We start from the raw sequence: 20,052 nt of genomic DNA on the forward strand, positions 1-20,052 counted from the left end.
GTTTCCTGACAAATAAAACACCGTATCCACCACCTAGACTCGTGTCAGGAAACACTTTTCCTGTTTCCTGACAAATAAAACACGGTCTTCACTATCGTGACTATATGGATGAAACAGATCATTGCGTGTAGACTGGCCTGCAGGAATATATATCGTCGCAACATGTACAACGCAGCCGTTCACGATCTATATACTTCTTTACCACAGAGTGTTGTTCTTTAAGCCCCTGATCTCACTCTCTGACTTCCCTGACCTCCCTTTGTGATCTCACGCCCTGACTTCCCTTCCTGATCTCAATTCCTAATTTTCCTGATCTCACTCTCTGACCCTCCTGATCTTACTTCCCTGACCTCCCTTCCTGATCCCAATCCCTGACCTTCCTTCCTGATCTCGTTCTGATACCTCACTTCCCTGACCTTCCTCCCTAACTTCTTCGACCTTCTTACCTCCACTCCGCCGAGACTCACCTCAGAGTATTTCTTTACCTCACAAATTATCTTTTTCAACAGTTAATAAAATCAAATCCTTAAAGAAACAATATAATAACATCGACCATAACAGCAATTTCTATCTTTATTACACATAAAGTCCCAATTAATGTCTTTATTATCAACAAAAAAATATTTTTTGAATTTAGTGACTTTGCTAGCATCATTATTTCTACAAGTACATGAACAAGGTATATATACCATAACTAACATCACTAAATACAAAAGCCCTTGTTATACAGAGCATTTCGAGCAAATTAAGTCAGTTTTGTCCCCGGGATGCGATTCACACCAGTCGACTAACACCCAGGTACCTGCTTTACCTCCCAGGCGCTGTATGGGCGTGAATTTGCCGCTTCCACGTGACAGTAAGAGTAGTTTTCAACTCTACAGCCTCGGTGGATGGTAAAAAGCCTCACCTTGGTTCACTGTGGACAAAGCAACGATGTGCGCCATGACATTTGAGGGCGTGTGTTGCATCCTTCAGAGGTATATAAAGACCTCCACCACCACCTCTCATCGCATTTGGTCTCCACACGCTTCAACACCATGAGGATAATTGTAAGTTGGAGAGCTTTGTGGTGTCAGTGAGGTGTCAGTGTGGTGTCAGTGTGGTGTCAGTGTGGTGTCAGTGTGGTGTCAGTGTGGTGTCAGTGAGATGTCAGTGTGGTGTCAGTGTGGCGTCGAAGCACCAGCGATCCCTTGTTTCGCCGTCAGTGTGTCAGTGTGATTCTAGCTAACCATTTAGTGTGGCGTTGCTGTAGCGTTAGTGTGGCCTTAGTGAAGGGGCAAATAACGTAATTTCATTACCAGTGAAAGAGAGGTAATCCGCGTTATTACGTTAACACCCGACAAAAACCTCGTCTCGACACTTACGTAATATCAGATACAGTTAAACTGCAGACACTTGTTAACCTTCTGACGCCCCGAGTGATATCACATCATGAGCCTTGATGCTTGTGACGGGCTCTTGATCCAAGCAATACAATGCATCCTACTCTTCCCTGAAACACGCCTGATTACCTTCAATAATAATAATAATAATAATAATAATAATAATAATAATAATAATAATAACATCATTTGCTCTTGCAATTTTCTAATAATAGGTTTAATTTTAGCTAATTTATTATATAGTCACTGCAAAGTTATATTAAGAATTCAGAAAAATAATTCTAAAACGTAATTAACGTAATTAATAATGAATGTTTGAGGGTTTAAAACAGATTTTGATAATTGTTGTGGAGAGTTTTAGCTTGTTTTGCAGATAGTACGTTCCTCAGTACGTTCCTCAGTACGTTCCTCAGTACGTTCCTCAGTACGTTCCTCAGTACGTTCCTCAGTACGTTCCTCAGTACGTTCCTCAGTAGGTTCCTCAGTAGGTTCCTCAGTACGTTCCTCAGTACGTTCCTCAGTAGGTTCCTCAGTACGTTCCTCAGTAGGTTCCTCAGTACGTTCCTCAGTACGTTCCTCAGTATGTCCTTCAGTACGTTCCTCAGTACGTTCCTCAGTAGGTTCCTCAGTACGTTCCTCAGTAGGTTCCTCAGTACGTTCCTCAGTACGTTCCTCAGTACGTTCCTCTGAATGTGTTCCTTGTTTCTAATGGTAGGTTATTTACGTTGCTTATACTTCTAATGGTGGGTTATTTACGTAGGTACAAAACAAATTCTGGCCACAAAATAGAGCGAAACACCAACGTCAAAGACCTGGGAGTGATCATGTCGGAGGATCTCACCTTCAAGGACCATAACATTGTATTGATCGCATCTGCTAGAAAAATGACAGGATGGATAATGAGAACCTTCAAAACGAGGGATGCCAAGCCCATGATGACACTCTTCAGGTCACTTGTTCTATCTAGGCTGGAATATTGCTGCACACTAACAGCACCTTTCAAGGCAGGTGAAATTGCTGACCTAGAAAATGTACAGAGAACCTTCACGGCGCGCATAACGGAGATAAAAACACCTCAATTACTGGGAGCGCTTGAGGTTCCTGAACCTGTATTCCCTGGAACGCAGGCGGGAGAGATACATGATTATATACACCTGGAAAATCCTAGAGGGACTAGTACCGAACTTGCACACGAAAATCACTCACTACGAAAGCAAAAGACTTGGCAGACGATACAACATCCCCCCAATGAAAAGCAGGAGTGTCACTAGCACGTTAAGAGACCATGCAATAAGTGTCAGGGGCCCGAGACTGTTCAACTGCCTCCCAGCACACATAAGGGGGATTACCAACAGACCCCTGGCAGTCTTCAAGCTGGCACTGGACAAGCACCTAAAGTCGGTTCCTGATCAGCCGGGCTGTGGCTCGTACGTTGGTTTGCGTGCAGCCAGCAGTAACAGCCTGGTTGATCAGGCTCTGATCCAATGGAGGCCTGGTGACAGACCGGGCCGCTGGGGCGTTGACCCCCGGAACTCTCTCCAGGTAAACTCCAGGTAGGTTATTTACGTTTCTTATACTTCTAATGGTGGGTTATTTACGTAATGGGTTTTATAAGTAGGATAAAATCGTCACTACATATGTGATATTAGACTTAGTTTCGCTCTGTATACAGCGTATATTCTTCGTAGAGCGAAACGTTGTTCCAATGATTGTTCTAAACCTGTTTTTTTTTTGTTCTCTATCTATGTCTTGGTTTCGTAACTGAGGTAAACAGGTGTGAAATTTGTTGTTCGACAGGTGTGTGTGCTTCTCGCAGCTACTGCTTCAGCTTTTCCGCAATCAGAACCTGGAACTCCTGCCCAGGAACCTGCTGCCCTCTCTGCTGATCCCACACCTGCTGCTGCTCCTGCAGCCGGTGCCGCTGCAGCTGCTGCTCCCGCTGCTGCTACTCCTGTGGGTGGACGCGCTCCAGTACAGAACTATGGGCCAAATTTCTTCGGCCCAGGACTCAATAACCCGTTGGCCATCCCACTGAATCCTCTGGTAGCTCAACAAGCACAGAGAATCTCCGCTACCAATCCCAACATCAGAGTGGTGAGTCACTTGTCGTTACATTTATAAAAACAGCTCAATAGAAAGAGTTAAATTTTGGCTCATGCAAGAGTGAACTCTCGTAGGATCTTTAGGAGTGGTGAAGGCTGCTTCTACGTGCTCCACTTGCGGCCAGGTCACTACAGGCTGGTGAATTATATATTTGCAACATCTGGGTATCTTTGTTGACGTTTTGGTAGCTAGTGGCTTTATCAGTATGATACAGGGCCATAAATGGAATATTGTAGAAGAGGAAATCAGTCCCTAAGGTCACTGGTTAGATAAGCTGAACTTAATCTATTTACTACGCTGGTGGATCATTAAGGCTGTATATAACGGGTTCCCTACCATTGAAGAGTACTTCCTATTGCAGAGATTAAACTTCCCGAATATATACACTGATAGATACCTCAGTTTGTATATCCTTAAGAGTCCAGTACATATAAATCAGTGGCCAGTGCTGGCGTGGGTCACCACAGAACGATAGGCTACTCCCTCCCCAACTTTCACGTGTTTTTTAGACGCAGTTTTGCAGCCTCTCTACCATAGTGAAAAAACCACTGACAAGCTCGGTGTATAAGACCTCATAATTGTTTTCTTGAAGAATAAATTATCAATTAGGTCTTTCAATAAATAATAAAAAGGCTGGAACAATGCATAATTAACCTACACGTAGGAGAGAGGAGCTTACGACGACGTTTCGGTCCGATTGGACCATTAACAGTGTAAGTTTGTAAATGGTCCAAGTCAGAGCATTTACAAAGTTATTTGTGTATAGGTCTTTCAAACTATATATCTAAATGAACCTTCGTAATTGTTCCCATTTAATTCACTCTACTAATCCATCTATTCTTGCAGTTCGTTGATGTTGATGGCTCCGCACACTTCACCGACCAATTCGGCCGAGAAGTTGAAGAGATACTGGATGAATTCGGCCGCGACGTCAGTGAACTTCTAGACGTACAGGAACAACAGGAGCAGCTTGCTCGTGCCCGGGAACAGGAACTGAAGCGTCGTCGTCAACTGCTAGATCAACAGCTACTCCATGAGTTCAACACCAACCCTGCAGCCTTCAACCCAGCTGCTGGTGCAGCTCAACCCGTCCCCACAGCCTAGCAACATACTGTCCGAACACCTCACACACCAAGGTCGTAGCTACTACCTAAAGGAGCCAGTCTTCGCTTTTCCGTCTTCCCCCACATAAGCTGCACTTGTTGGTATGCAACTAATAATCCAGGTCACACGGCGCTGCTTGGTTCTCGCTTTGTCCTAAAGGTCATTTGATTCTCCTTGTACATTGCATCTTCCCTTTGCATATTCCCCAAATCGTTAAAAATATTTGCAAATGACCTAGGCTAGTTTATTGCGCATTCCGTCTTAATTTTGTATATTATTTCTTGATTTTGCTTACAGCCCATGAGCCTGCCTACTTTTTCTTCCACTGATGTTCCATGACTCTAAAAATCTCGATGTATCGCGAAAATAACATGTAAGTAATAGGGAAGGCTCATACTACCGTCCATTTGCAAGAACGCGAGTTCGACTCCCGGTACTCCTTACACTGATGCTTCGTCACGTGATTCTCTGTCTCTGACAGTTGTTCTTCCTTCTCTAAAACCTGCTTCTTCCACCTCCATAACCTGTTCCTTCTCTGTGACTTCCACTCACCATATTTCCACCAACTTGCGGAACAGTTAAAATAAACACGAGTCCAGGACCCAACATAGCATCCCAATTGTAGATGAATGGTTCAGAGAACCGACACGTTGATAAATTAGACACATTTGCAACTCTTGGGTATCTTTATTGAGGATAAAGATACCCAAGAGTTGCACATGTGTCTAATTTATCATAGCATCCCTATGTTCCATTACAATTGCCAATCCCAATACCTATTTTTCTTGCTCTGCTCGGCCATACAACGAAGCTCCACATCATCAGTCGTTATACGTAGCACGATTCATCAGTGCTCTGGACAATTACATATTAATAAACAAAAGTATTTAGATATGATATTATTTCGACATTTATATGTGTAACTTATTTAATAAAGGAAATACACAAACGAACGAGTAGCATTTGTTTTTATTAATTAAAGGATTCTGTTCAGCTGACTTCAGATTTCACTTGTAACGATGTAGTGTAAATATTCTGATAAATGTGTATGTAACAGTGTACTTATCAATATGTCAGTGTACTGGAAATTTTTAAAATACATATGCCATGAACATTCATGTGTCCATACATATGAATTTGTATGAAGGGGAATATGTAGATCAGTAATATATATATATATATATATATATATATATATATATATATATATATATATATATATATATATATATATATATATATATATATATATATATTATCTTTAAAGTACTGGGTAGGCCTCCCATTGCCCCCAAAACAGCCTGAATTCTTGTGGTATAGCTTCAACAAGGTGGTAGAAGCATTCCTGAGAGATGCTAATCCACGCTAACATAACAGCATGCAACAGTTGCTGCAGATCTTTCAGCTGCACATTCATGCTGTGAATCACTCGTTCCATCACATTCCAAAGGCTTACGCCAAATTCTGACACTATCATCTGCATGTCGCAGCAGAAATCGCGATTCGTCAGACCAGGCAACATTTTTCCAATCTTCAACTGCCTAGTTTTGGTAAGCCTGTGGCCACAGTAGCCTCAGTTACCTGTTCTTAGCCGACCGGAGTGGAACCTGGTGTGATCTGCTGGTGTAACCCATTCACTTAAAGGCTCGACGTGTTGTGCATTCAGAGATGTCCTGAATACCACTGTCACCTTCCTATCAACTTGAACCAGTCTGGTAATTTTCTCATTAACAACGTGTTTTCGCCCAACGATAGGGTGAAGCCACGTGTCATCTATCTGAAGGTAAGTGTTGAGTAGTGGTTTATAAACAGCAAACACGTAGTCTAATTCCTCCTGCCCAATCCTTCCCTTTTAGTGTCTTTGGTGGGAATATTTTCCGTTGCCAGACGGAAGGAAAAGGCATAAGTAACGACCCTATTTTAACATAGTTTTTATAGATATTACTGCAGCTGTTGTTACACCATCTTTTAGAACCTGCATGATTTGACACATCCTAAGATGACCTAATTTCCATTCGGTGGAGTGATTCAATCTCTTCAGTAACACCTATGAAATGTACGTTAGAATAAGGTCAGTGGGTCACTGGGTGACCAGTTCCACTGCTCTGATGACTTAAGTACTACCGGAGGTTGCCTGCGGATCTGGAAAATGTCAAATGAATTGATGTCACTCTTGGCATGCATGCTGGTTCACCCACCACTATAAGAATGAGAATTGCAGTCGGTGGTCGTGTGTTATCAGGCTAGTATGCTAAATCTTAGATCAGTTTTAGTCAGGTCTCAGTTCTAGAGGAGGTATCCTAGTTTTGTGTATGGGGGGAGGGGTAAGTGGTTTCCAGGGAGCACCTGTGCGTTGGATAACATGATTTTGCTCGTATCTGCAATCCGGGGGAGGGTTAACCACCCTGGATAACCCAGTAGCCAGTGGGCCATCTGGGATTGTCTTGTCCTGTCCCCCAGGATGCCACCCACACCAGTCTATTAACAACTAAGTACCTATTTACTGTTAGGTGAACAGGGACAGTAGTGTTAGGTGACTAACACCCAGGTTCTTACTGCTAGGTGTAAGGTGGCTAATACCCAGGTACCTACTTTCTGTTAGGTGAAACGAGCAACAGGTGTAAGTTGACTAAAACCCAGATTCCTACTTACTGCTGGTTAAACAGGGATAAGAGGTGTAAACTAACATGCCTAACGTTTCCACTCGTGTCGGGGATCGATCCTGGCACGAGTGAAGCTGAGGATCCTTCCACCTGAGCCACGAAGTGACAACGGTTTACAGCGAGTATGTTCTTTCTTTTTATTTATTATGAGTTTTCCCTTTCCCATAATTTTCCACCTCGTGATGAGTGAGACAATAACAACAACAACAACAATAATAATAATAATAATAATAATAATAATAATAATAATAATAATAATAATAATAATAATAATAATAAAAGTTAAACTATTGCCACAACGATACCAATTATTCCGGCACCTTGGCAACTCAGCACAATACTGCAGCTCGTGGCTTGAATGTTCAGTTTGCAGTCAGTCTTCTATTTGTTTAAAAGGCGTCGAAGCACTCCCTACGTATTTTAAAGAAGTTAAGCACTCCCTACGTATTTTAAAGACGTTAAGCACTCCCTACGTATTTTAAAGACGTTAAGCACTCCCTACGTATTTTAAAGACGTTAAGCACTCCCTACGTATTTTAAAGGCGTCAAAGCACTCCCTACGTATTTTAAAGGCGTCAAAGCACTCCCTACGTATTTTAAAGGCGTCAAAGCACTCCCTACGTATTTTAAAGGCGTTATAGCACTCCCTACGTATTTTAAAGGCGTCATAGCACTCCCTACGTATTTTAAATGCGTTAAGCACTCCCTACGTATTTTAAATGCGTTAAGCACTCCCTACGTATTTTAAATGCGTTAAGCACTCCCTACGTATATTAAATGCGTTAAGCACTCCCTACGTATTTTAAATGCGTTAAGCACTCCCTACGTATTTTAAAGGCGTTAAGCACTCCCTACGTATTTTAAAGGCGTTATAGCACTCCCTAAGTATTTTAAAGGCGCTAAAGCACTCCCTACGTATTTTAAAGGCGTTAAGCACTCCCTACGTATTTTAAAGGCGTCAAAGCACTCCCTACGTATTTTAAATGCGTTAAGCACTCCCTACGTATTTTAAAGGTGTTAAAGCACTCCCTACGTATTTTAAAGGCGTTAAGCACTCCCTACGTATTTTAAAGGCGTTAAGCACTCCCTACGTATTTTAAAGGCGTTAAGCACTCCCTACGTATTTTAAAGGCGTTAAGCACTCCCTACGTATTCCCGTCAGCGGCCAATTTTCCTTCAGGAAAGTGAAAGGAGCTGTCTAAAGTAACAGGAAGTTTGTTATACATTATATCAGTGACCTGGCCTCGTGGTGGATCAGGGTCTGGTCAACCAGGCTGTTACTGCTGGCCGCCTTTAAACCGACGTACGAACCACAACCAGGCTGATCAAATACGAGGGAGGCCTTCAGTGCTGGCCGATGTTCTGAACACCAAGAATGCAAAATACAAATAATTCCTGTTAAGCGGCAAACCCATGTGGGTAATTCAGAGCAAGACGTGGTGGGGGCTCGATCCTCCGTCTGCTGAGCGCGAAACAGAAGCTCTTCCTGTTTATCCTCTTACTTTATAACCAACCTTGAACACAGTTACTACGGTGTTTATCTCGTTCTCACATCTGACGCTCTTTCCTCTTGTTTCCTGCCATCTTCTTTATCTCTCTATCCACACTCTTCTTCACCTGTTTCTTCGACACTTCCATTGTAACCTCAACGGCTCAAACACCTGCAGCTTCCAGTGCTAACCACCAGCCTATTGTTCTTTCATGATCTCCCTCATCCATTGACTCGTACTTCATACACCGATGTCACCTGCAGCAATAAATTCACTTCACATAATAGCATAAGAACGAAGCAACACTGCTGCAGGCCTACTGGACACACTGCTGCAGTCCTACTGGACACACTGCTGCAGGCCTACTGGACACACTGCTGCAGGCCTACTGGACACACTGCTGCAGGCCTACTGGACACACTGCTGCAGGCCTACCGGACACACTGCTGCAGGCCTACTGAACACACTGCTGCAGGCCTACCGGACACACTGCTGCAGGCCTACTGGACACACTGCTGCAGTCCTACTGGACACACTGCTGCAGGCCTACTGGACACACTGCTGCAGGCCTACTGGACACACTGCTGCAGGCCTACTGGACACACTGCTGCAGGCCTACTGGACACACTGCTGCAGGCCTACTGGACACACTGCTGCAGGCCTACTGTACACACTGCTGCAGGCCTACTGGACACACTGCTGCAAGTTTTTCTCATACCCAAACCCACTAACACAAATATTTGCTCAACCTATTTTCCCTGCTACCCGAGGAATAATCTTTGATAACCCTATTAACTCATGTGCAAGTCCCACTCATATCTAATTCCTCTCACGCATTTATCTAACCTAAATTTGAAGCTACCCTAGACATTCACGATCTTTCCACGAACTAACAAATATTAGGCTAATTAGTTTAATCAGCATTCCTGTTTGCTACGACCCTTTAATCTCCGTTCTAATAACACCTTTAATAGCTTTCTGTTAGCTTTCTAATAGCTTTCTATTAGCTTTCTATTAGCTTTCTATAAGCTTTCTAATAGCTTTCTATTAGCTTTCTAATAGCTTTCTATTAGCTTTCTAATAGCTTTCTATTAGCTTTCTAATAACTTTCTATTAGCTTTCTAATAGCTTTCTATTAGCTTTCTAATAGCTTTCTATAAGCTTTCTAATAGCTTTCTATAAGCTTTCTAATAGCTTTCTATTAGCTTTCTAATAGCTTTCTGTTAGCTTTCTAATAGCTTTCTATTAGCTTTCTAATAGCTTTCTATTAGCTTTCTAATAGCTTTCTATCAGCAGGTTTATATCACCTTTTTAGTAGCATCTCTTATATTACCTTCCATTTACATTCACCCAGCATTCTACTCTTCCCTCCTTCCCACAATTCAGATTTGCTCTTTCCTTCCATGGCCGACAACTCGTTTGTTTACAATACAGCTTTACACACTTTTTATTGAGAATTTTCAGTCACACTCAGGCTAGGGACAAGATTCCAAATCCCCATATATAGAAGTGTATGGGCCTATTTTGAACAAAAACGCACAAGGCCTGGTCTCAGACCGAGCCGCGGAGGCGATGACCCCCGAAATCCTCTCAGAGTATCTCCAGGTATACCGTGACTGGCACAATACACAAATAACCCGCACATAGGAGAGAGGAGCCCACAACGACGTTTTGGCCCGACTTAGGCCATTTACAAACCGGACCGAAACGTCGTTATCCGCTTCTCTCTCGTATATACTTGTTATGTGTGTACTGAACGGTTTTTTCCCAAACAGAATAATTCAAGATCATTTACTAGAGTTGGTTAATGTTATACCGTCAGAATTATATACACAATGTTCATGTATTTCATACACATTGCGATGAGATAATTATTATTATTATTATTATTATTATTATTATTATTATTATTATTATTAAAGATTCGCCGGTATTCTCCCGGCCCGGGCCTTTTCCAAGTGGTGGCCCGGCCTTGGTTCCCTCTCTTGGGAGTGTCTGAGACCTAAGTCTCCCACGGGAGGAGGTACAAGTACCTCCTCACTTTGGGACCAACTGTTCCCAGGCCTAGCCACAAGCTAGGCCTCTCTGGTCTGTCATCCCCGCCCCAAGGGGGCTAATGGGAATGACAGTCTTGTGAGCTGCAAGCTCCGGCTCAGGCACCTACCCTGCCCTAGAAGGGTTGGGCATGGTGTCGATGTAAATATTAAATATTACCTAGACGATGATATGGCTTTTTTCCTTCCTTGTCTACGTACTGACACGCAATGGACGGATGTGGTGAATATATGTGCGTTGGCTCGTTCGTGTTAGTCAACGCATGTACGTAATCATGTACGTAAAGCTGATATATATGACATTTACACCGCGGCATATATGTGTGTGTTAGTTGGGCATATCAACCCATGCTAGCAATATTTCTCAAACGTAAAAATAGTATACCAAGGTATACTCAAGCATACACGTACTCCATCACAATAATATAGCAAGGTATACTCAAGTATTATTACTTATAATCTTTCTCATTCACTTTAGCTCCGAAATCAACATTTACTTAAAATTTAAATACGACAAAGGAGTGTAAAACAGTTGTCAATTTCACTATTAAATAAATTATACAAATGTACTTTATTAACATACAGGTATCAAATGTATGCATGTGTCCAATGAACACAGGTGTCCAACGCACTGGACTAAACCACTGGAATGGTGAAGATCCTATGCTAGGAGAGAGCATTGGGATAGTATAGAGGGATAGACTAAATCCAGGTAGTCTTGAGACAGGCTACAGGTCAACAGCAATATAAAGGTTAGATAGACAGGAGGGTAACAGTGACGGAGAAACGGGAAAAATATAACAGGAAGAGGATCAGGTAATGGGAGAATCAGTTGACGTAGAGAAACAGGTAATATACAAGGAGGATCAGGTTACTTGGAGGATCAGATGACATGTCAACAGGAACCTGTGGCCAGCATTTCTTAACTAGATTAAGGATGAGTTGAAACAGAGGATCAGGCTACGTATAACATCAGGTGATAGGATGGACCAGGTGAGCTAGAGTGTTGGGAAGTAAAGTTAGAGTGGAATCAAGAGATGGATTCGTCTAGGTGTCAACTACGATCTTTGGAAAGGTCGTATTAGTGTGGTGTTTTAAGAGGCTTTACAGAACGATTGTGTAAAATGGTCGTTGTTGAAATCTGCTGCCAATAGCAGACTGTCCTCCAGCGCTGGCTGCCCCACCAATATCAACTGTTCTAGCAGCACCTCCAACAGTCTGGTCAAAAGGTGTGGGGTTGGTGTTGAACTGCTGAAGCAGCTGCAGGTTGAGCTGCTGCCTCTGAGCCCGAAGAAGCTGCTCATGCAGTTCCTCAATGTCCAGAAAATCACTGACATCGCGACCAAATTCATCCAAAACTTCCTCAACTTCTCGGCCGAACTGGTCGGTGAAATGCGCTGAGCCGTCAATGTCAACAAACTGCAAACATAGACAAAATAGATTATGAGTCAAGAAAATAAATTGAATGTTGTAATACATGTTCACTTAGATACTTACAGCATAAGACTCAGTCTTAATACATTATGATTCGTATTTCTAAATTTAAATGAAATTGTATGAATCATAGCGGTCTCGTCCAGTCGCAAAACTAATAAAATTTTTAATCTCTACTCACCACTCTAAGATTGGGGTTAGCAGCTGTTATCCTCTGTGCTTGTTGTGCCACCAAGGGATGGACAGGGACGGCCAACGGGTTGTTGAGTCCTGGACCGAAGAAATTTGGGCCCAAATTCTGTTGTGTGGGAGCCAGTCTACCTGCAGCAGCAGCGGGAGCCGCGGCAGCAGCACCATGAGAGGCACCTGCAGAAGGTGGACCTCCGGCAGAGGCATCAACAGAGAGGGTAGCAGGATCCTGGAAACTGGCTGGCACTCGGCCGGACGCTAGTCCAGCAACTGCGAGAAGCACACACACCTGTCCAACCAACACTCTTATTACTTACTGACGAAAATAACATCATCAAAATCTATACCAGAATTACCACTTTATTGCATCATTAATACAAGGAAGGGAATTAAAGCTTAAAGCTAGAGATGTGACTGTTGCTCAGGTGCCTGATTCTTCAGCTAGTGAAGGACTCCTGATAGACCATTACCATTTATCTCTATGAAGATGCCCTAGACAGAGCCCACAACTGGGGACAACGTACCGCTTGGTGTCTGCTAAGAACCCACCATAGAACGACTTAGAAAACCTAACAATGAACACACAAGGTAACCTACACTGTGTTAGAGCTCTACATACACCGACAATTGTTTTTCTCTCAGTGTAAGTACACTAAAAGTTTGCTTATTTTCCCTCGTGATTGACGATGTTTTGTGACAAGGGAAGCCATAGTCATCTCCGTAATCAAATATTCTGATAAACATTTTTAGCAACTTCTTAGAAGTTGCCTTGCTAAAATAACATTTGAACGTTATGCCAACATACTAACAACATATTAACAAAACATTAACGCCAATCAAACGCCGCGTTGATACCTTGCTAACGCCCCATTAACACCCCATTGACAGTGTTCATCAACTTACAACAGTCCTCATGGCGTAGAAGAGTGTAGACTGACTGCCAGGAGAGTAGCAAGGCTCTTCTTCTTATATATCCACGCTGACAGCGGCTACAAGCATTGCCTCTCAGATCCCTGTTGTCGCCTGTGCTCCACCAAGGTGACTTTTTACCCCCGATGCTTGTAGGCGGAAGACATCCTAGGAAGCCAGACATTTATATTTCTAGAAATGAGTTTCTGCTTGACAGCTTAATAGACGGGTAACACCCTGGGCACAGGACACTTGGTTTTTTTGCTCGAGTGACGTTGGAAAGAGAAGACAGGAGAAGCCCTTGTTCATTTGGTGTATGTATTTTCAATTTCATTTTATTATTGTAATTATTAGTAGTAGCAGTAGCAGTAGTAATCATTATTATGGTTGTTACTATTATTAGTAGTAGTAATTATTATATTATTATTAGTAGTAGTAATTATTATATTATTAGTAGTAGCAGTAGTAATCATTATTATGATTGTTACTATTATTAGTAGTAGTAATTATTATATTAGTAGTAGTAGTAGTAGTAGTATTTATTATTATTAATAGTAGTAGTAATTATTATTGTTATAGTAATTATTTTTATTAGTAGTAGCAATTATTATTATTATTAGTAGTAGTAGTAGTAATAGTCATTATTATTATTATTATTAGTAGTAGTAGTAGTAGTAATAGTCATTATTATTATTATTGTTATTATTACTATTATTCACCAAAATCCCGTAGCCACAACATACACGAGAGCAACATGTACGTAGGCAGTGGCGTGCCTCTGAGGCCACTAGCTAGACCTGTTCTTTTGATAAACATAAATTACATAGGTAACGGGTATGGCTGGTTACAGACTGTACACGCAAATTGACCACTTTGCAAATTAAAAAAAAAAAAAAGGTAAGTGTCGTTATATAGAGGCCGGAACAGTTCGTAACTAACTCACGGTATTGTTCCGTTATTTGCATCGTAAACTGAAATGTTCCTTTTAACAAATTATCATTATTTATTCTCCATTCAACGTAATAATAATAATAATAATAATAATCTTTATTTTTACAAGTATATGATACAACTTATACAGACCATAGCTGACACCAGTGACATACTATATAGAAAGCTATTTGTTATACAGAGCATTTCGGGCAAATTAAGTTAATTTTGTCCCAGGATGCGACCCGCACCAGTTGGCTAACACCCAGGTACCTATTTTACTGCTAGGTGAACAGGGACAGCAGGTGTCTTAAGGAAATACGATCTAATGTTTTCACCCGTACCGGGAATCGACCTGTGGACCTCAGTATGTGTGAGCTGAGTGCGCTACCAACCCAGCTACTTGACAGTTATGGCACCAACACCACACAGGAAGATCAAGGGGTCGCCCCTGGCCATGGGTAAAACATTGGGCACGTTTCGTTTCACCTGCTGCCCCCTGTTCACCTAGCAGTAAGCAGGTACCTAGGTCGACAGCCCCTAGTGAATCACGGGTTACCAAGATTAGGTAAGGTTCGTCAGGAAACAGGACACGGGTCTTAGATTATGACCCGCTATTGGAGCATTTGGTCATCTGACCGAGGCCTTCTGCTGGCTTACCCTTCCACCCTTTTAAAAATTATGGTCAGTTATAACCATTTCTAGCATCTCGGGATAAAAATCCCAGCAAAATCCTATCTTATCCTGTCCACCGAGACTATACGGTACCCAGGGATAAATATACAAGTAATTTTTGAGTTTCGGCTCTAGATGGGAAATTCCATTTAATTTTTCCAAGAATTTTCCGCCAGCGTCAAGAATTTCTCTCCTGCAATGATATTCCACCTAATTCGTAAGTAGACTGTTCATGTACGTACGTAGATTGTTTAGGCATGTACGTAGATTGTTTAGGCATGTACGTAGATTGTTTAGGCATGTACGTAGATTGTTTAGGCATGTACGTAGATTGTTTAGGCATGTACGTAGATTGTTTAGGCATGTACGTAGATTGTTTAGGCATGTACGTAGATTGTTTAGGCATGTACGTAGATTGTTTAGGCATGTACGTAGATTGTTTAGGCATGTACGTAGGTTGTTTATATATGTAGATAGTCTACGTATATAAGTAGATTGTTTATGTAAGTAGATGTTTACGTTATCATCATTTTATTCTAAAGTTGTGGAATGGATTTTAAATTTTTTATCTATCATGCCTTTGCCATACATTTTTTTTCGTTTTCGTGTTATCCAGCTGTTGTGGGTGGTAGCTGCCATGGCCTCTGAGGGTAAAATTAGGAGAACGCTTTACTGTTGTGCTTTTATGTGCAGCGGTAAACCCGTGTGGGTCATTCAACCCAAGGACTGGCTGGGGTTTGATTCTACGAGCACCAATCGTAGCCTAAAATCTGACCAACAGCTAGTTGTCTTTGTTGTTGGAACGTTTCACATTGTTCCAGACCATGAAGCTGGACTCTTCTCCAGGCTGAGGGACTGACCACCTTGTTCCAGACCATGAAGCTGGACTCTTCTCCAGGCTGAGGGACTGACCACCTTGTTCCAGACCATGGAGCTGGACTCTTCTCCAGGCTGAGGGACTGACCACCTTGTTCCAGACCATGAAGCTGAACTCTTCTCCAGGCTGAGGGACTGACCACCTTGTTCCAGACCATGAAGCTGGACTCTTCTCCAGGCTGAGGGACTGACCATCTTGTTCCAGACCATGAAGCTGAACTCTTCTCCAGGCTGAGGGACTGACCACCTTGTTCCAGACCATGAAGCTGAACTCTTCTCCAGGCTGAGGGACTGACCACCTTGTTCCAGACCATGAAGCTGGACTCTTCTCCAGGCTGAGGGACTGACCACCTTGTTCCAGACCATGAAGCTGAACTCTTCTCCAGGCTGAGGGACTGACCACCTTGTTCCAGACCATGAAGCTGGACTCTTCTCCAGGCTGAGGGACTGACCATCTTGTTCCAGACCATGAAGCTGGACTCTTCTCCAGGCTGAGGGACTGACCACCTTGTTCCAGACCATGAAGCTGGACTCTTCTCCAGGCTGAGGGACTGACCACCTTGTTCCAGACCATGAAGCTGGACTCTTCTCCAGGCTGAGGGACTGACCACCTTGTTCCAGACCATGAAGCTGGACTCTTCTCCAGGCTGAGGGACTGACCACCTTGTTCCAGACCATGAAGCTGGACTCTTCTCCAGGCTGAGGGACTGATCACCTTGTTCCAGACCATGAAGCTGGACTCTTCTCCAGGCTGAGGGACTGACCACCTTGTTCCAGACCATGAAGCTGGACTCTTCTCCAGGCTGAGGGACTGACCACCTTGTTCCAGACCATGAAGCTGGACTCTTCTCCAGGCTGAGGGACTGACCACCTTGTTCCAGACCATGAAGCTGGACTCTTCTCCAGGCTGAGGGACTGACCACCTTGTTCCAGACCATGAAGCTGGACTCTTCTCCAGGCTGAGGGACTGACCACCTTGTTCCAGACCATGAAGCTGGACTCTTCTCCAGGCTGAGGGACTGATCACCTTGTTCCAGACCATGAAGCTGGACTCTTCTCCAGGCTGAGGGACTGACCACCTTGTTCCAGACCATGAAGCTGGACTCTTCTCCAGGCTGAGGGACTGACCACCTTGTTCCAGACCATGAAGCTGGACTCTTCTCCAGGCTGAGGGACTGACCACCTTGTTCCAGACCATGAAGCTGGACTCTTCTCCAGGCTGAGGGACTGACCACCTTGTTCCAGACCATGGAGCAGAACTCTTCTCCAGGCTGAGGGACTGACCACCTTGTTCCAGACCATGGAGCAGAACTCTTCTCCAGGCTGAGGGACTGACCACCTTGTTCCAGACCATGAAGCTGGACTCTTCTCCAGGCTGAGGGACTGATCACCTTGTTCCAGACCATGAAGCTGGACTCTTCTCCAGGCTGAGGGACTGACCACCTTGTTCCAGACCATGGAGCAGAACTCTTCTCCAGGCTGAGGGACTGACCACCTTGTTCCAGACCATGAAGCTGGACTCTTCTCCAGGCTGAGGGACTGACCACCTTGTTCCAGACCATGGAGCAGAACTCTTCTCCAGGCTGAGGGACTGACCACCTTGTTCCAGACCATGAAGCTGGACTCTTCTCCAGGCTGAGGGACTGACCACCTTGTTCCAGACCATGGAGCAGAACTCTTCTCCAGGCTGAGGGACTGACCACCTTGTTCCAGACCATGAAGCTGGACTCTTCTCCAGGCTGAGGGACTGACCACCTTGTTCCAGACCATGGAGCAGAACTCTTCTCCAGGCTGAGGGACTGACCACCTTGTTCCAGACCATGAAGCTGGACTCTTCTCCAGGCTGAGGGACTGACCACCTTGTTCCAGACCATGGAGCAGAACTCTTCTCCAGGCTGAGGGACTGACCACCTTGTTCCAGACCATGAAGCTGGACTCTTCTCCAGGCTGAGGGACTGACCACCTTGTTCCAGACCATGGAGCAGAACTCTTCTCCAGGCTGAGGGACTGACCACCTTGTTCCAGACCATGAAGCTGGACTCTTCTCCAGGCTGAGGGACTGACCACCTTGTTCCAGACCATGGAGCAGAACTCTTCTCCAGGCTGAGGGACTGACCACCTCATATCTCCAAGGTTGATGGACTGATTACATTATCTTCACCTGCTGCCTCTGTATTTGACCGAAGAAGCCTACTGTGTAGGCGAAACGTTTCAAGGATAAAGATACGGAGCTGTGCGCATCCACAAGGCTACACAACAGCCACTGAAAATAACCCAGCCAACCCAGTAATATCCTTAAATTTTATATATTTATATAGTGCTTGCTGAGGCAGACTCAGTCCCTCCCTTTACCTCAACTCTTACACAAACGCACACACCTTACCCTTGATGAGTCAACCAGGCTGTTGTTGGTGGTGGCCCGTTAATCCACATGTCCATTACTGTCTGGTTGCTCTGGCACCTGGTGAAGGTACTTGTCCAGTTTCCACTTGAAGACTTCTACACTTGTCCCAGCAGCGTCCTGGAATTTTACGACTCACTCGCCACGGGTTTGAGTCTCACCAATACCGTGTTTTTTTCTGATATATTTTGGTATATTGTCAAATAGTCATAGGTTATTATTATGTTTTTTCTTTCTCATGAATATATTGAAATACGGTCAACTTTCTTATACAATTCGTCTATATAATATTTTTTTTTTTGTAAATGCTATTGAAAAAAGGCCTTCAGAATTGTATAGCACGTGTAAAAGGCCTCGTATTACCTGCTATTTAATTTTGGATGCACTAGAAAAGCCATTTATTTTCAATTGATTTATTTTTCCTGTTCAAAATTCTATATTACGGGGCTGTGTTTTCTTGTTTTCCCCGTGCCACAGACATCATGTGAAGCCTCAGACGTTGCCTCCCTTGATGCCTTCTGTGTCACAGCCTGCAAGAAGCGCCCCTCGTATAAATTTCACATATATGATACTCAATTTGACGTCCTCGATGCTCAGTCTGACGTCTTGCCTTCCTTGCAACCCAAGAATATGCAGCCTGAAGAATTAGACAAATATGCAATATCTGGCTCAAGAAATCGTAATGACACGATTGTAAACAAACCATACCCCCGGCCGGGAGTATGGTTTGGTGCAATATCTGGGTATCTTTATTTGTAGACGTTTCGCCCTCCAGTGGCTTTACCAATACAAAGATACCCAGATGTTGCACATCTAATTCTTTATGCTACTGTATACCATGCATATACAGTGGTGAACCTGCCACCTTCTAGCCGCATGTGGATTTTGTCTAGCAGTCAGTGCGCCATTTTCTGCGGCTCTGATTTCTTTGAATTTTAAGTAATACGGGAGTCGTATGATGAGGCTCTACAGTGAAGTACAATGTGTCTGGTGCAACCATTGTAACTACTGCACTACCGATAGGTGGTAACTTTCTAGGGTCATTGAAGGGATTGAGATACCTTACGCGAGTCACTGAGGTACAGGGGCTGGGGTTATGCAATACAGGGATACCTTCCACGAGCCATTGAGGTACAGGGGCTGGGGTTATGCAATACAGGGATACCTTCCGCGAGTCATTGAGGTACAGGGGCTGGGGTTATGCAATACAGGGATACCTTCCACGAGCCATTGAGGTACAGGGGCTGGGGTTATGCAATACAGGGATACCTTCCACGAGCCATTGAGGTACAGGGGCTGGGGTTATGCAATACAGGGATACCTTCCACGAGCCATTGAGGTACAGGGGCTGGGGTTATGCAATACAGGGATACCTTCCACGAGCCATTGAGGTACAGGGGCTGGGGTTATGCAATACAGGGATACCTTCCACGAGCCATTGAGGTACAGGGGCTGGGGTTATGCAATACAGGGATACCTTCCACGAGCCATTGAGGTACAGGGGCTGGGGTTATGCAATACAGGGATGCCTTCCACGAGCCATTGAGGTACAGGGGCTGGGGTTATGCAATACAGGGATACCTTCCACGAGCCATTGAGGTACAGGGGCTGGGGTTATGCAATACAGGGATACCTCTTGCGGATCATTGACGTATAACGGACTGGGGCAATAAAATACGGGAATACCGATCTCAGATCGCTCAGCAACCGAAATAAATCTGGTTTAAATATTAATTTATAATATTACTTTTAATATGAGGGAAATAAATACATATCTGAAGAGATCATTGGCTTAGGGGCGAAACATCTTCAGTAGAAGGGCCCAAAGTGGAAAGCCTTCCT

At 43.7% G+C, this 20,052-nt stretch overlaps 2 protein-coding genes across 2 annotated transcripts; one reads left to right on the forward strand and one right to left on the reverse strand.

Moving 5' to 3' along the window:
• Positions 1-916: 916 nt before the first annotated feature.
• On the forward strand, positions 917-5,546 carry LOC128700870 (uncharacterized). The gene is made up of 3 exons (XM_053794332.2): positions 917-1,049; positions 3,180-3,476; positions 4,332-5,546. Exons 1-3 carry the CDS (start codon positions 1,038-1,040, stop codon positions 4,587-4,589), a joined length of 567 nt encoding a protein of 188 aa, XP_053650307.1. The 5' UTR covers positions 917-1,037; the 3' UTR covers positions 4,590-5,546.
• A 5,802-nt stretch (positions 5,547-11,348) lies between these two features.
• On the reverse strand, positions 11,349-13,406 carry LOC128700869 (uncharacterized). The gene is made up of 3 exons (XM_053794331.2): positions 13,323-13,406; positions 12,412-12,708; positions 11,349-12,215 (listed from the first exon to the last, which is right to left on the reverse strand). Exons 1-3 carry the CDS (start codon positions 13,332-13,334, stop codon positions 11,901-11,903), a joined length of 624 nt encoding a protein of 207 aa, XP_053650306.2. The 5' UTR covers positions 13,335-13,406; the 3' UTR covers positions 11,349-11,900.
• Positions 13,407-20,052: the final 6,646 nt, after the last annotated feature.

Source organism: Cherax quadricarinatus, chromosome 94, assembly GCF_038502225.1.
Source record: "Cherax quadricarinatus isolate ZL_2023a chromosome 94, ASM3850222v1, whole genome shotgun sequence".
In the NCBI taxonomy this organism is placed as follows: domain Eukaryota; kingdom Metazoa; phylum Arthropoda; class Malacostraca; order Decapoda; family Parastacidae; genus Cherax; species Cherax quadricarinatus.